Source organism: Panthera uncia (assembly GCF_023721935.1).
Source record: "Panthera uncia isolate 11264 chromosome A3 unlocalized genomic scaffold, Puncia_PCG_1.0 HiC_scaffold_11, whole genome shotgun sequence".
NCBI lineage: Eukaryota > Metazoa > Chordata > Mammalia > Carnivora > Felidae > Panthera > Panthera uncia.
The window spans coordinates 34,411,010-34,429,076 of NW_026057578.1; the positions used below are offsets into that span (position 1 = coordinate 34,411,010).

General features: G+C 42.0%; 1 protein-coding gene across 5 annotated transcripts in view; it reads left to right on the plus strand.

The window, feature by feature from the left end:
• Nucleotides 1–18,067, plus strand: part of PLCB4 (phospholipase C beta 4) — a 423,595-nt gene that overhangs the window by 255,700 nt on the left and 149,828 nt on the right. For all 5 annotated transcript variants that reach the window (XM_049651129.1, XM_049651127.1, XM_049651128.1 and 2 more), the window contains one exon: nt 1,315–1,413. In XM_049651129.1, coding sequence (XP_049507086.1) covers nt 1,330–1,413 — 84 coding nt within the window. In that variant the 5' untranslated portion in view covers nt 1,315–1,329. The remainder of the gene's footprint in view (nt 1–1,314; nt 1,414–18,067) is intronic.

The following is an 18,067-nucleotide window of genomic DNA, read 5'->3' on the forward strand; positions in this document are numbered from 1 at the left end:
CATCTGAGTTCTCTTTATAATTCAGGCTCACCTGTTCAGAGTTTGATTTCAACAATCTTTTTTGAAATTACTAGAATATTAAGTTAATTATGTTTTTGGAACTGAATGCACTTTTTCCTTCCACACTTAGCCGTGCTTAAGTCAAAATCAGGTTCTGTCTGTTCGGTTAGCTCTATTTTTTTGGGTGTAAGTTCTACTTATTATGTTTGGTGTCAGTCCTCCATGTTCTTGGCATTGCTTAAATATTTGGTGATTCCTGGTTGGATGCTGACATTTCATTTGAGATGTCCTGCTCACAGCTAGTACAGGTACAGGATGGTGCCTGATGCTAAGAAGCGTAGGTAGAAGGAGCACTCCCTTTTTCCTGAGTACAGGCAGCCACCCTGAAGAGTGCCTACATTCTCTTTCAATGTCATACATGCTGCCTGTGCTACAAAGCAGACATTCTGTAGTCCCCTCACTGGCCCAAGTGAGGAAGGGATGAAAGGGTTATTGTGAGAACCAAGAGCAGTAAAATATTCCAGCTCTTCCTCCTTGATTCTGCGACCCATCATCCAGGCATCAACTCCTGTCCATGCATCCACCTTCAGGCTCATAGTGTAGGCTTGTGTAACCACCCACCCCTTTTCAACAGGCCTCTCCTATAAATAGGGTCAGGTTCATGATTTCTTTCTTTTATCTGATGCCATCTGATTAAAATATGTATCTTATTATTTTATATGATGTGAAGAGGGAGGGGAAGCTTCCCAAATGATCACCTCTGGTTGATCACCTCTTTGTTGATATCACAGTTGACCCTTGAACAACATGGGGGTTAGGGGCTCCAGCTCTCCACGTGGTCAAAACTTCATACATAACTTTTGACTCCACCAAAACTTAACTACTGATGGCCTACCATTGCCCAGAAGCCTTACCAATAACATAAACAATTGGTTAACACGTATTTTGTATGTTATATGTGGTATATACTGTATTCCTACAATAATGTAAGCTAGAGAAAAGAAAATGTTAAGAAAATCTTTAGAGAAAATATGTTTAAGTACTATGCTATAATTTATTTTAAAAAATCCTTGTATAAGTGGATGCATCCAGTTGAAACCCATGTTATTCAAGCGTCAACCATATTTCCCCAGGTTTTGAGACAAGGAGGAGGGAAGATGGAATCAGATGAAATAAAGAAGGAAAAAGAGACAATTTATGGGCTTATTCTATGTGTATGAAGAAAAGCTTTCACAAACATATAAAGTGATTAACCTTTGATCTTTACTTGTTTTTAAATTTTGTATGCTAATGAGATATTCTTTTTCATTTTAGGTCTTGAATATAATCATGGCCAAACCTTATGAATTTAACTGGCAAAAGGAAGTTCCTTCCTTTTTGCAAGAAGGAGCCGTTTTTGACAGATATGAAGAGGTAAAGAAGTGTTACTAATTTTTTCTCTCAAAACATTCTTACAATTACTTCATTTTAATTTTAGTATTGAGTAAACAGTCTTTGACATAAGTAAGAGTACCAGTGAGATTTATAAGTTGGAATAGTTGGAAAGAGGCAAGTTTTGAGATATAAGGATAATGATACTGTAATTTATTGAGCACTTACCATGTGGCAGATACAATAATGATAATGATGCTATAAATTATTGAGTGCTCACTGTGTGCCAGACAGTCTTCTAAGCACTTGTGTATATAATTGTTTAATTCTTCACAACAACCTTTTAAGGTTGTTGCTATTATTGTCCTGGTTTTACAGATGGGTTCATGTAGTAACAGTTGTTGCTTAATGAAGTGCTTTTGGCAGACTTTCCATGCAAAACTTTGTATTTGTTATAAAAGGAATAGTGATTGGACTTTGTGCTAGTCATTTGTTTTGCTCTTTCCATTCATGTAGAACAACTGGACCCAAGCTTTGCTTGCCCCTATTTCTGTCATTTATTGTTTGTGCCCTTGCAAGGTGCCAGTGGCTCCAGACCTTCTATAGAGCAGGGGCTTGGGGCCACCAATCTGTTCACAAAGTTTAGGTTAGTAAAGTGAAGCCTCATTAGCAATTGTAAGCACATCTTTTTTTCTTAGATTGTACTTGAATTTGAGGTGAGTTGAGGGAGAGAAGGTGATGAAGTTGTTCCCTCTGAGGCAAAGTGAAATGTGAAACTTGTTAAGACTTCATGTAAAGTCAGGATCGGTTCCTCTTGTGTGGAGAAGGAGCAACCCTTCTGCCCTGCTGGTGGGAATGCAAATTGGTGCAGCCACTCTGGAAAACAGCACGGAGGTCCGCCAGAAAATTAAAAATGGAACTACCCAGGGCACCTGGGTGGCTCAGTCGGTTAAGTGTCCGACTTCAGCTCAGGTCACGATCTTGCGATCCGTGAGTTCGAGCCCCGCGTCGGGCTCTGGGCTGATGGCTCAGAGCCTGGAGCCTGCTTCAGAATCTGTGTCTCCCTCTCTCTCTGCCCCTCTGCCATTCATGCTCTGTCTCTCTCTGTCTCAAAAATAAATAAACATTAAAAGAAATGTTTTTTTTAAAAAATGGAACTACCCTATGACCCAGTAATTGTACTATGAGGTATTTGTCCAAAGGATACAAAAATGCTGATTCGAAGGGGCACGTGCGCTCTGGTGTTTATAGCAGTGCTACCCACAATACCGAAATTATGGGAAGAGCCCAAATGTCCATCCACTGACGAATGGATAAAGGAGATGCGGTTTATGTATACAATGGAGTGTTACTCAAAAAGAATGAAACCTTGCCATTTGCAAAAAGTAGATGGAACTAGAGTGTATTATGCTAAGTGAAATTAGAGAAAGACAAATATCATATGATTTCACTCATATGTGGAATTTAAGATACAAAACAGATGAACATAGGGGAAGGGAAGCAAAAACAAGATAAAAATGGAGACAAACCTCTCTTAAATACAGAGAAGAAATTGAGCGTTGCTGGAGGGGAGGTGGATGGGGGGATGGGCTAAATGGGTGATGGGCATTAAGGAGGGCACTTGTTGGGATGAGCACTGGGTGTTACATGTAAGTGATGAATCACTAGATTCTATTCCTGAAATCATTATTACACTATATGTTAACTAACTTGGGTTTAAATTTTTTTTAAGTCAAAAAAAAAAAAGAATTAGTTCCTCTTGAAGTTGATGAAACATATGTGGTGGCTAATTGTGCTGGCCCACTCAGCGGTTCAGATTGTCAGGGCTTTTCATAAGGTCTGTGGGCTGGCGTGACTGTACTTGTTGACTTGGTTTTTCCAAACCGTGTATCATAATATCCTCTAGATTTATACATGGTTGCTTTGTAAGTAAACAAAATTGAGAAAGGCAAAGGATTGGCCCCAATGTGGTTACTCTTCCTAGTATTGAATTAAAATATTGAAGTGACAGCTATATGTATGACAAAATTTACTCCTTCCCAGGAGGAACAGCTAGCCACATTCTGCTATAAGAAGAAACAAAATATTCTGCCACCTGGAGGCAACCACTACTAATTCTGGGCAGTTTTCTTTGTCTTTTTCCTATTTCTTTCTCTTTAATCTTTTGAAAATCTAAATCAGAACTTGTGATTGCTGTGTTTCAGATGCTTCCATGATTCCCTGTTGTGGAATAAAGCGAACTACAAGGCCGTCCTTAATTTGGCTCCTACTTCATTCTACAGACTTGTTTCCCACCAGTTTCCTACACACACTCTCTGTGTTAGCCATAAAAATCCCCCGGCGATTCCAAGATACTTTTCTGTTACATGCTTTGTGCATGCTGTTCCTTTTTCCAAAATGCACTTGTTCCTCCTAGTTTGATTGGTAAACTCCTCCTCATCCTTCAAAACCCAGTTGGGAAATCTCCACCTCTTTGATACCTTCCTTAAGCCATTGAATAAGAATTGGTAACTCCTTTTTGTTACCACTAACCTACCTACCCTTGCACACTATACACTGCATTCACATTTTATTTACTGTTTTTATGTCTCCTATTGTACTCTGAGTTTCTTGAGGTCAAAGACCACACTTTACTTATCTTGCTGTCTCTGAGGTCTACCAGGACACGTGCAACTGCCAAACTCACTGTAGATGTAGCGTTACAAAGGATTTGAGTTAGAAGTGGTTCCAGCGCAGTCTGGTTTTGTTGTTTGTTCCTTTTCTTGATAAGTGAAATGGTGAGGGTACTTGATAATCTTGAAGGTCTGTGTGGGGACCTGAGCCTCAACAGATTGAAAATATTAGGATAAATCGTATGACATTTTCCATCTTTTAATAAAAAAAAAAAAATGACCCATGTCAACAGTTTGATGGAGTTCAAGCTTAATACAAAGTAAGTTACTGCAATTGGCTACTTATTTCTACTTTATTCAGTGTGGCCAAGTAAACCAAGGACTGCCGTAGACACATTTACAGGTGCTTCTCCCAAGTAAACCACGTCTAGATCGGGGGGGTGGGGGGGGGTGGGGACTAGAGTCACTAAGATAATAGCCATTGCCCTCTCTTTCTTTTTTATTTTTTTAATTTTTTAAAATTTGTTTATTTTCAAAGAGAGTGTGAGCGGAGGAGGGGCAGAGAGCGTCCCAGGCAGGCTCTGCACTGCCCGTGCAGCCCAGTTTGAGGCCTAAACTCACAAACTGTGAGATGGTGACCTACGCCAAAGTCAAGAGTCGGACGCTTAACCGACTGAGCCACCCAGGCACCCCACCATTGCCCTTTCTTATGAACTGGTAGGACTTCACTCCCTGAATACACCAGAGTGTCCCAAAGATTGGCAGTGTCCGAAGGCAGCACCTCAAGCACTGGAAACCTTTAGGATCATTTAAATACACTGCATGGCTTCTAATAATTCAGAGAAGGTCATTTTGAAGAGATTAAATGTAACCACTGGCTGAATATCTTGACTACTGTCATATAAGCAGAAACATATTGGAGAAAAAAAGTACTTACACTTTTTTGACTGAAATGTGGTTTGATGAACTAGAGGTTCATTATCGCTTGAATTATTTTTATTTCTCGGGGTGATTTTCTTTGCTTATTAATCATCACCTCTCACTCATACTTAGGAAATACTGATACCCTGGGCTTCTAAAGGCATTTGCTTTTCACCCGGGTCCCTCTGAAAATCTTGAACACGTATTGAATACAATCTTGCTCAGCTTTCAACATTAAGTGATATCAAGATTTTCAGCAAAAAAAAAAAAAAGCTTCAATAAAGCAAATGCCTCTCTTCATAACATATCAAACAAGAAAGCCATAGTACTTCGAGTTGGACTGTAGCCACTTTTTTATTACTGTTTCCCAGTCCTGTAAGATTCAGTTCTTGGGACCCACGACCACCAAAATATTGAAGGCAACAAAGTGCAAGCAGAAAAGGTTCGTTTCCACAGTGAGTGTGAACAGCGGTGAGAAACAACAGCTGATAGCAAGTGGGAGGAACAGAAACTGGAGAAAACACAGCCCAAGCGCCCCAAAGGCGTCATAGCAAAGGGACCGTTTATGAAGGGACATAAATGCCTTTAGCACCATATGACAACTAACATTATCATAATGGCCTGAAGGAGCAGCCACATATTAAATTACGTTCCACATGCTTGTTTAAAGAAGGCAGGAGAGTCTGTCAAGCTGTGGGTGAACCCTCCCTAGGTTAGAAAAAAAGCAGTGCCAACTAGGGACGATTTTTAAAGTACATGTTATTTTGCCAATAAGTGTAATCAGCGCAACTGCATTTAAGCATTATTATTTCTGTGTTTCTTTTGAGGTGGGCAAAATTGTTAGAAACACAGCAGCCTGCACGGTAGCCTCTTATGGTATCCCTGTGCCATTTCTACATCTTTTTTTTAAATTTTTTTTGCATTTACTTATTTTTGAGAAACAGAGTGAGACAAAGTGAGAGTGGAGGAGAGGCAGGGAGGGAGACACAGGCTCCAAAGCAGGCTCCAGGCTCTGAGCGGTCAGCACAGAGCCTGATGTGGGGCTCGAACCCACGAACTGTGAGATCACGACCTGAGACGAAGTCGGACACTTAACCAACTGAGCCACCCAGGCGCCCCTCTACATCTTTTTTTTATGTAACTTTACTTATAAGCTACTTAAATGCAAAATAGATTTTGTGTCCTAAGGGATGCTTATTATTAAATCTTTAAAGCAGATTTCAAAAAAAAAAAAGTTAAAAAAAACAAAGCGGTGATTTTTCTATTGCCAAAGAGAGAAATAGCAATACTTTTTAGAACACGTGTGACCCAAATGTCTCTAACTCAGTCTCCTGACTTTCCTTTAATAACCTGTTAAAAGGCTGAAGACCCCCATCCCCCTGGCTATGCCCCTCAGTGCCTTCTTACCTCTCTGTTCTCAGGACTGTTCCCTGCTCTGGTTTATTTCACTCTCTAAATCCTTTGCATATATCATCAAATCCCAAGAATCTTTTATTTAAGATTTGGTGGTAGCCGAGGAGGACTGGACCCACAACAGGGCACACTTCAAGATTAAATGTCAGAGATCATGCTGAACAAACTTCATTAGCCAACCTGGCCAGATATGTTTCCCATGGTCTTCTCCTTTTGCCCCCCTTTTCCACTAAGATACATGTTCCTGTTTCTCTAATTTTCTTTTTTTTTCTTTTATTTGAGAGAGTGTGGATGAGCAGGGGAGGGGCGCAGAGAGAGAGAGAGAAAGAATCTCAGGCTCCATGCTCCATGCAAGCCCAATATGGGACTTGATCCCACAACCCTGGGATCCTGACCTGAACTGGAATCAAGAGTCAGATGCTCAACCGACTAAACTGCCCAGGCACCCCTCTTTTCTTTTTTAATCTCTCCCTCAGAGTCCTTTTCTAATTTATCTACTTCCTCTTTTCCACATGCCTCTTCCCCAAATTAAAAAAAAAAAAAAAAAAAAAAATTCTCCCTCTCAAGCCAAACAAGCAAAACAGAAAATTTTAGTCCTTTCCCTGAACAGTTTGGAAGTGAGAGTTTGAGGTAAAAAGGGAGCCAGAGTCTTTTGAGAGACCTTCACGTTTGTATGACTTTGAAGGGCAATGAATGTACTTAAAATTTAAAAGAGCTTTATCCTGAAGAAGAATATCCTGTTGCCCTTCTAGCTGAGTGGTCACCAACAGAGCTTTGCATGACAGACAGAGTCGATATCTGTGTTGCCCATTCCCAAGTGTGGCTGTCCAGCACTTCAGATGTGGCTGGTGAGGGGTGCCTGGGTGGCTGTCAGGTCATAATCTCACAGCTTGAGGGCTTGAGCCCCGCGTCGGGCTCTGTGCTCACAGCTGAGCTTCGGCTCAGGTCATAATCTCACAGCTTGTGGGCTTGAGCCCCACGTCCGGCTCTGTGCTCACAGCTCAGGGCCTGGAGCCTGGAGCCTGCTTCAGATTTTGTGTGTGTCTCTCTCTCTGCCTCTCCCCTGCTTGTGCTCTGTGTCTGTCTCTGTCTCTCAAAAATAAACATTAAAAAAAATTGTTTTTAAATGTGGCTGGTGGGATTGAGAGAACTGGGTTTTTAATTTTAATTAATTTTAATTAAAACATACTTAACTCCACGTGGCCAGTGCCTATGTTATTGAACAGCATGGTTCTAGACCACAAGCTCAAACTACAACCAGAGTTTAAAATACCGTCCTCCTTTCCCAACACACAGAAAGAGTTCTGCTCTCACTTCATTGGAATCTACAGTTTACTTCAGCCATTTCTTCTTGATGGCAGCCAGAGCAGAGATTTACGTGTTTTATACATGACTCACCTCAGGCCCCACCCTTCCCACATCAGAGATCCCCTGGTGGGGGCCACCCCTTTTTCTCACCCATGGGACTTTATTGTAACTGAAGCAAGGAGCCCTGGTGGATTGTCTTTTTATGGCAAAACCTTGGTCTTTATACTAGCTCCTTCCCCCTTCTCCCTCCAGCCCCCTCCCCTAACACACACACATATGGAATCTGCCAGGATAAGGGAAACCATTACTGCAGTTATCAGATCCAGTGGAGTATCAAAGTGCAGAATCAGTACCAACCTAAAGTAGGGCTGAGTGGGACAGGCTGACTTTGGCCTCTTTCCAGGACAGCTCTGAAATCACGTCGAGGGCCATGCAGTGAAACTCCAAAAGGCCCAGGCAGCCTACACACCCCAGGCTGTTCATCAGTGAAGTGAAGAATTTTCCAAATATAATTTTCAAAAAAACTAAAACCACAACCCTCATAGAAAGTATTTTGGCTTCAAGATTTATTTAACCCCTCAATGAGGACACCAGCAGGATGATAAAGCTAGTTCTAAGAGCACTGGAGGTAGAAAATTGTACTGTTAACCTGAACAACCCAGGGTTTGGGGCAGTGACCCCCATACAGTGAAAAATGCACAACTAACTTTTGCCTCCCCCAAAACTTAACCACTGATAGCCTGCTGCTGACCAGAAGCCTTAATGATAATGTAAGCAGTTGATTAACGCATATTTTGTATGTTATATGTATTACCTACTGTATTCTTACAATCAACTAAGCTAGAAAAAAAAAAATGTTATTAAGAAAATACTAGGGGGCACCTGGATGGCTCCGGCTGAACACCTGGACTCCTGATTTCCACTCAGATCATGATCTCATGGTTTGTGAGTTTGAGTCCTGTCTTGGGCTCCACACTAGGAAGTAGCATCATGGAGCCTACTTGGAATTCTCTGTCTCCTTCTCTCTCTGCCCCTCCCCCATTTGCTCTCAAAAATGACTATTTTTAAGAACTTGAGGCAAACACATTTATAGTACTGTACTGCATTTATTTAAAAAAAATCCACATATAAGTGGACCCATGCTGTTCAAGGTCAACTATAGTCAGGAGAGGAAAGTGGACACAAGTTTTGTCAAGTAGATACAGAACTGGTTACTGTCCTGTGCAGCAATAAAACTAAACTGTAGCGGTTGTCTTTTCTATCAGACACAAATCACATGCATCTCTGTGGAACAGAAAACAATGGCAACTTATCTAGCTAACTCTGCAAAGAATCTGGGCCCTAAAAAATAGTAACTAGTAAGTCGAACAAAAGTACACTCTTCTATAGCAATAAATCCTCCTTGGTTAGGCCTCTTAGACAGTGCTCTCTTCAGTGTCCAGAGGATATATAGCCATTTTTTGTCTTATTCCCAGGTTCTGGATCATTTAAAATGAATTGTACCTACAGGGTCAGGGTATTAGCCTCAAAAAGTAGACAGCAGAATTTTGTGTATTACTTGTATTTGCAGTGAGTGATAAAATTGTACTTCTTTAAACTCCACTTCATGCGAATGAATTCCCCGTTCCTAAACACTATGAGGAAATGTTTTTGTTGTTGTTACTGATTTTGGTCTTTTTTTTAAATTTTTTTTTTTGTTATTTTTGAGACAGAGACAGAGTGTGAGTGGGGGAGGGGCGCAGAGAGAGAGAGAGAGGGAGAGGGAGACACAGAATCTGAAGCAGGCTCCAGGCTCTGAGCTGTCAGCACAGAGCTCAATGTGGGAATTGAACTCACGGACTACGAGATCATGACCTGAGCTAAAGTTGGACACTCAACCAACTAAGCCACCCAGGCATCCCTGATTTTGGTGATTTTTAGGGAGGGTGCTTTTTAGTCCTTACAATAGAAGTTTTTTCCATGATGAGTATTCACTAGGTGCTCTACAAAGGGTGTTATTGTCTAAATGCTGTTGAACAAACGGTTGTTTCATTTAAGCCCAGAAGAACCCTGTTGTTAGGTCTGTCTCTAGCCTCCTTTTACAGATTGCAGAACCAAGGCTTGCAGTGGTTAAACCCCTCACCCCGGTGCCATAGCCAATCACAGCTGAGCAGAAAGATTCCATGTGCTAGCCTGCAGTGGTTCTCAAAGTGTGGTCCCTGATCAGCAGCACATGGAACCCTTGGTAGAAATGCAAATTATCAGGCCCCACCCCAGACCTACCAAATCAGAAACTGAGAGTGGGCTCCAGCAATCCTTGTTTTCAGAGCTCTCTGGGGTGATTCTGATGATGTAGCTCAAGTTTGAGAACCATGAGGCATAGCATGTCAAAGAGTTCTAGACTTCCTTGGAAAGAAAAAAAAAAATGAATGTATTTAAAGTTCTTTACAGCTAATCTCCCCCAACCAAACGATGCAGATAAAGAGGGGAAACCATTCAAGAAAAGAAACTTTTCTCTTTCCAGAGGAGTTCAACATAATAGATTTTATTTCCCTCTCAGTGTGCCAGGCACAGTGCTAAGCACTTGACCTCAGTCATCTCTTTAAACCCTCAGCTGGTGGTAGGGATTAAGTGGGATTGTTTCTCACATTACACAGATGAGGAAAGAGAAGCCTAAATTAGTTAAGGAGTGGCCTACTATTCAATGTGTAGTGACTGATGGAGCCTGTCCCCAGAACTGATTGATAAAGAGAACACATGTGAATCACAGCTACCTGTCCCATGACTTGGGACCTTGAAATGGCTGCCATGTGCAAATGATGGCATTCAAAATACGGCACGTTAGTGCACTGAGTGTTTTAACCTGAGGGAGTTTGAGAAAATAGCAAGTGCCCTCCTTCTACCTGGAAGAAGGAAGCATCCTTATCTGCAAAGACAAAGGTACTCCGAGAAGAATCTGAACAAACAGGCCTTTCTTAAGATCCCCCAGTTTACTACACTTAACCTCATACTCCTTGACCTATCATATTTCTACATGACCATCCACACTGTTCATCATACCTAATACAGAAATACTCAGATTTAACCGTTTTTTCTGGTCTTCATTTTCTTATGCAGACTCCCATGTCTTGTGTTAAAAAAAAAAAAAATCATCTGAGTAAATGTGAAGATCAAGTTGGCTTTATTCAACAATTCATGAATTTCATCTACGCATCCAGCAAACAGGAAGGGGCTCTGTTGGTTTGCAGGAAGGGAAAGGTTTTTTAAAGCAAAGAAGAAACAGAAAACGGGACTTACTAGTGAAGAATGCATTGTTTTAGGCAAAGTTGCCCTCCTGCCTGAGGGGACAGAGGGGATCTATCAGTGGACTACATACTAGTGCTGACCAGAAAACCCCAGGCTGGCTGGTTACAGGTCACATTACTTAGGGAGATTGAAATTGCAGTAAGGTCAGGTATTAAGTCTTGGTTTTCTGACATGGGGTCTTAATGTAAGTGACTCCACTTGGGGCATATGGTTTTCTTTTTAATCATACATATAACTTATAGTAAATAAATGTGTATGTTCTTCTTTTGCTAATCTGTCTTTGTCAGTTTAATTTTCAGACCCAGCCAGGGACCCTAAGAGGATTAAGGAAATTTTTTTCTTCTTCTACACAGTTTTTTGAAGATATGTATGATTTTCAAATATTTATATACACACACATATATATGTATATGTATGTGTGAATATAGATGTATATATACATACATATGTATATATACACACACATATATATATGAAAGCTACTTAAGTCTTTTAGTAACCTATGTGCTGTATGTATCTCAGACCATAATTCTTTATATTACTATATCCAGGAGTTCTTAATTTGATTCTTTTAAGGAGATGAGGATGGAAAGAATTTATTTTTCAGATATTTGCCCCTCCCAGCAGATAAGTGCCTCATTAGTGCTCCTCAGAACACTAAAACCTCTACCTTATAATCAATAAGTATCCGCCTATAGAAAAGTATTAATCAGGACTTCTTTAGCCTTTAGTTTATTGGGGGAAAAAAAAAACCAACTAGGTACAATGTACTCTATGGAAGGAACATAATATTTTCTTTCAATCAATGAAAATAGACAAGAAATATCCTCAGTAGGGAAGTCTGTCTCTTAATACTTAATATTGATAGATTAATAAACACATGGTTTTTACACTTAGTCTTAAGGCCATAGATAGTAAATAATTGCTCTGAAATGATAGTGTGTCCGAAACATGTAATGAAGTGTGTGGGTTGAGCCAATATGGCTTTCCCAGGTGGGAGGCCAACGTGCTCTTTCTACTAAGGAATTTCCCTGACGACACTTTGCTGGCTCCTCTCCTGCTCTTCTGTAGATCTTCTTCTCCCAAGTACCTAAAAGGGCGGATGATCCTCTTAACTCTGTGAAATATAAAAAGGAGCCTAGTTTTTGGATACTCCCCCAAGCCAGGTCGCCAGGATATTGTTTGCAAATAAAGAAAAGGTTTGTAGTACATGGTATTTAGGGTAAAATCTTTACAAGAGAGCTCTTTCTTGAAAAGTCTGAAATACACATAGTTGGTTAAGGGCATAGGTTTGGAGTTAAACAGGAATTATCTTTACCTTTGGATTTGCTACTCAAAACATGGCACTATAAGCCAGTCTTAAACCTACTGAGCATTAAGCCACAGCTTCCTTATCTGAAAAGTGGGGATGATAGCACCTACCTTGCAGGGCCATTGTGAGAAATAATTAAGAGGGATATTTTTAGAATGTGAGTGAGTGTATACCTGTCTTCTGGTTAAACCTTCAGTGGCTTCCTACCTCATTTCAAATAATTTCTGAATTCCTTCCATAGCTTATAAGCCCCCATGTGACCTGCCACTTCACTGAGCCGTGGATGTTCCCTGAAAATACTAGGCACACAATCCTCGTGGCCTTTGCACTTGCAGCTCCCTCTCTGGACTGCTCTTCTGTGAGCTCTTCATGCATGCGCGCACAAGTTCACATACACAGACATTAGCCTTTTAGGTTTTGGGGTTTTTTTTTCCTTCATATTTATCAGTTCTGATAGATTGTTTTTTGTTCATTGTCAAAATTCCCCCTAGTGGGTCGCCTGGGTGGCTCAGTCGGTTAAGTGTCCGACTTCGGCTCAGGTCATGATCTCACGGTCTGTGGGTTCGAGCCCTGCGTCGGGCTCTGTGCTGACAGCTTGGAGCCTGGAGCCTGCTTCGGATTCTGTGTCTCCCTCTCTCTCTGCCCCTCCCCTGCTCATGCTCTGTCTCTCTCTCTCTCTCTCTCTCTCTCTCTCTCTCTCTCTCTCAAAAATAAAGAAACATTCAAAAAAAAAATTCCCCCTAGAATATAAGCCATGAGAGCAGATACTTTGTTTTTATTTACTACTCTATCTCCAGCAGGGAATTCATTCATTAAGCACCTCCAGCGATCCAGCTATTCCTTAGCTACACATCTGGGACTCACTTTTTTTTTTTCCTATTTTAAGTGGTTCCTAATGTTTAAGGAATTCTAAGGGTACCAAGGAGCTGGAACTGGAGGTCCTTCTGTGGGGGGCTCTGGAGAACGGTTAGCAAGAGGTCCTGTCTGTGGCAGCCGTGGAGGTATGCCACTTACGTCTCCTTCCGGGGGACCCTGCCACTAGCTGTGTGTCACCAGACAACCTCTAGCTGCTGTAGCTGCTGATGACATTCATGCTGAGATCCCCAGCCAGTGAGTGACCTGGAAGAGATTCTGGAACCGTTCCTTTTCTGCCCCAGATGAGGCCAGTGGGCAGTCCTTGCTCCAGGGCTTCCACCCACCTGGTGGAGACCCTTCCTCTCTCCCCTCACAGGTCTTAGTTCTGCCTCATGGTTTGAAGGCTCTCCCTGTCTGCTCCTGCCTCCTCTCCCTTATCCCTGATGCAGTTAGCGCTCCCTTCAGTGTAGAATGATACTAAGCCTTTGGATCTGCAGTTTTCTACAGCTCTCGTCTCACTATAGAATTCTCTGGGTGATAGCAGTGGACTTTGTATACATGTTTCAGTAATTTCTGCACTTTTGCAGACTGCAAGAAGCGAAAGAGGATTGGCCCTAAGATCCATTGGGACTGTGTCTTTGAGGCCCAAATATAAGCTGTTTCAGAAGACAAAGTGTAAGGGAGTGATATAGCATGCAGCTGGTGTAAAGGCAGGCATTTTTAAAAGCTGAATTACTGAAGTAGGAAATGTGTATATTCAGAGGGAAATTCCATGAAAGTCCTTTGAGGTTCCTTTCCCTTCAATGACTCTGTTCAACTTGGACTACCATCTCCAGATAGCAATAGCTCAAAACATTCTTTCCTCGACCTGCTTCTTCAGATATATGTCTTCTCTGTCACTTTATTTCTAATCATTTGCTCAGTGCGGTTTATAATTCTGGAACAAATTGTGGTTTAATTAGGAGCGTTTTACTGAAAAGGATTTTCCAGCTTGTGGTCATGCTCCAAGCCCATCTGCCAAGAGCACATCTCCTGTTGTTCTTAGAATTTTAGGTGGTGGCCGGGGGTGTGTGGGGGGTGTTAGAGAAAAAGTTATTCGGGCACTTGTTGAAGAATGATAGGGCAGACTATGGTCAAGAGATGACTGCAGCGGAGGTTATACACTACTCGGGGAGAGGTTGAGCTCCACTCTGAATACAATGAGGAAGGGGGGGATTTATAGCCAAGGAGCAGGTGGAAGTCACCTGGAGACGGTGGAAGTTGAGGCACCTGATCAGATATCAACAGTGATCGCATCCTGACGGTAGGAGATTCTGGCTAAACCAACTTAGCAGGATTCCAACTAAAATCAATCAATGCAAAGACAGACATGGAAGCCCAAAAGTGGAGGTCTGGCTGGGAAGAAGATGCAGAGGACCCCACCTAAGGGTTGCTCAAGGAGAGAATCTTTGGTGGCAGGGGAGAGGTATGGGGAGGAAGGGGACATATTTGATTTTAATGTTTGTTGTAAATATTTATTACAAAAGTAGTTCTCTTCCTCCCTGGCTCTGAGTAAGTTTGTCATCTTTAATTTTTCCTTCTTTTAATTGCTAAAGTCACTAAGTTTTGACTAACATGACAGTTTTCCTGTCCAAGTAAATTACTTTCAGTGACCACCCACTCCTCCTTAAAAGTGTGTTTCATTGACCTTGTTCTTCCTTCTGCAAGCTAAGACGTAGTGACTGAATATCCTAGGAATAATTGCTTCAAGTGTTCCATGGCAAGAATCAGGGAGCCCGTCCCAGTGTCCTGCCACAACACAAGAGCTCTCTCAGAATGTGACATTCCAGATTTGGCTTCAGAATACCCACATCAGAGGTTCTTCAGGGAGGGAGAGGGACAGAGACACAGTCTGGCATCTCACACTGGCAGACCTTAAAAATTTAATCCCAGAGCTTTACGTCTGTATCTGGAAGTAAACGGGAAAGTGGAAATTCACAAATACTGATTCCCATACTTTAAGCAATCAGAAACACGGAGTTTGACTCTCTTATGTGGCCCCTCCACGCACATCCTCCCCCGATGCCAATTCAAATCCTACTTGAGCTGACTACAAATTACCACAGCCAAAAATAGGGTCAGAGGCCTTGTTAATAATAAGCACCATCAAGTTAAATTTCAGGGTTTTAAAAGATATATAACTTGAAAAATCAGGAAAGGTGTTATGCTTTTCCCTTGCTGCTTTTCAGTAGCCTTCATCGACTCTTCTAAGCCAGGTCACTTGGAATGTTGAGAATTTTCTTTCTTTCTTTCTTTCTTTCTTTCTTTCTTTCTTTCTTTCTCTCTCTCTCTCTCTCTCTCTCTTTCTTTCTTTCTTTCTTTCTTTCTTTCTTTCTTTCTTAATTTAAGTAGTCTCTACATCCAACATGGGGCTCGAGCTCACAACCCTTAGGTGAAGAGTTGCGTAGTTTTCTGACTGAGCCAACCAGGTGCCCCGACATTCTTTGTTTCTGAAGAAAGGAAAAAATGAAATGGTTGGGGGAAAAAATGGAAAAAGTGAAATGATTAAAATTTTCCACTTGATATCAGAAAAAGAGTTCACTGTATCTCCATCATTGCTGAAATGAGCAAGTTACATGCTCATGGATGGTTATTGAGGGGGAGACATTTTCATTTCTGTTCCTATAAAATTTAGAACAACAGGTATGGCACCTTGTGCAGCTTGCCAAATAACTTCCTGGATTGCCCTCTCACCATCTGAGAGCATCATCCACCCCGTCAGGGAGGTGCAGGGCAGGGGCTCCTAACCTCAACAGTATCTCCTTGGGTCACTACTCACCAACTGAAGAGGCTAGAAGCTAAAACTGGGTTCTGAGGGCTGAGCCTGTGTGCCTGATTTAGCCTGAGGCTGGCTTGTGCGGGGAACAAACATGACCTGACCTCCTTGTGCAAAAAACAAAATTTCACTGAGCCGCGTGCAGTAGTAATTTACAAACTCTGGATTTCCTCCATACTTCAGCTCCCAGATTTGCATTCTGGAGCAGTGGAAGTAAGCACACAGTAGTACTGTTGCTCATTGTGAAGAGATGCTCTCCCTGCCGCCACGGAGATGTGTCTCTGCTGCTTATTATCTGTGTCCTCTTGGGCAACTTGCTAACCTCAGGATCAGTTTACTCATCCATAATGTAGTGATGGTGGTATTTACCTCCTTTGTTCTTGGATGATTAATTGTAACCGATAACTGGCAACATTAGTAATAGTTACTGGTACAATGTTATTAACAGTCAAGAAAAATTTACTGGGTTCAGATTATGCCTGAAGCACTCAAATGCCCAGAGGTAGCCTGTGAAATGGGCAGTTGTTACTGGTTGTTCTCCCTGCTTTTGGGAATGAAGAAACAGAGCTCAAATAAGCTTGTAAGTGTCCAGCCACATCTGGATCTGGTCTGTCTGATCCTGAAACCAGTGTGAAATGCCCAGTGGTTTCTGGTGTCCATGAAGTGATTTTTGTGCTATTGACACATGTTTCTACCACATCCCAAAGTAAGCTGTGATGCAGAGATGCGTACCACTAGATAGGATGAATGGAACAGGGGTTTAGCCTGAAGGGAGGGAAAGAAATATGTGAAGGACTTCAAATTACAGGCAAATTTAGCAGTCAGTCACTCTGTGGACAGCAAAAATGTTCCATAAAGTTGACAAAAGTGAGCTTCAGAGCTGCTCCTTGTGATCCTAGTTGCCAAAGCAATGCAGGAAAGGCCGTCATGAGACTGTCTGCTGGATCATAAAGGAAGCAACAGATCAGGAAAAACCATTTTACTTGGTACTAGATCCTAGAAAACACTCTGACGTGATGTACGCAGCTGTGAAAAACACCCCTCCGAAATAACCTGTTAATAAGTACCATCTGTGCAGCTTGGGGGATTCACAGGGAGGCCTCAAGACATACTGTAATAAAACCTAAAAAGTTTCCAGTGCCTTCTAACCCTAGTGATGGTTACTGGCATTCGGTGACAAGAAGAGCGGAGCCTCCAGATACGACTGCTGAACAGTTACCTGGGCCCAGCCCTGACAATGGCACCCTCCCTTCTGGGCCTCAGAGCAGGTACGATTCAAATGTGTGCTTTGGTGGAGCCAGCAATCCCAGCTCTGCCCTGTCAGCTATTCTGTACTGGACCAGACGCTACATTGCTGTGTCTTGACAGCCTCCTTTATAACATAGGAGTAAGAATAGTACCCTCCTCGTAGGAATGGTGGGAGGTGAATAAGGTAATGTGTCTGAAGTGCACGTAGCATCGCCTGGCGCTCAGTAAGCATATCTGCTAGTAAAAGCTGGCTCAGGGGCACAGAGGCAGTACTCTGTGTATTTGGTGCCACAGACGCCTTGGGGGTTGCTTATCAACATACCAAAACTGTATATATCCATCTTGGTTTCTGGTTGAGCATTAGATAGGCGGAGCAAAGGTTTATATTCAGTTTAAACAGTTTAACCTAGTAGGGACATCTGTCTAAAGAATCAAAGGCCATGGAAAGGAATACAAAAGCTGTGAATGCTCTTAATGTTACGTGACCAGTCTCTTCACAAGGTAATAGTGCATAGCAACGGTCTGGGTTGGAACAGCCATGACCAGTGTCTTCCTGCTCCTCTGTAGAATGTGAGCTGAGAAGCCCCAGTGTCTATCATCTCACAGGGTCTATAAATTAGAAGGGAGATTAACAAATGCAGTGAACATTCTGGATCCTTCCAGGGGGAAACCATACCCATGAGGGTAAAAAACAACTTCTGGACCCATCTGTTATAGCAGGTCTATAAATCATTTCTGCTGACAGAATGTCATCACCAAGGGCTTTAGTTCTAACTTGAAACCAAGTAAAAAAATTGTGATTCTGAGAGAGGAAGCGTTTGTGCAGAATCAGAAAGGCTCCGCTACCTCTAGCCAATTCCTCTGGAATAAAGAGCTGAAATAAATAGGCCATGTGGCATCACTTGGGCTCTGAAGTTCCAGGATCTT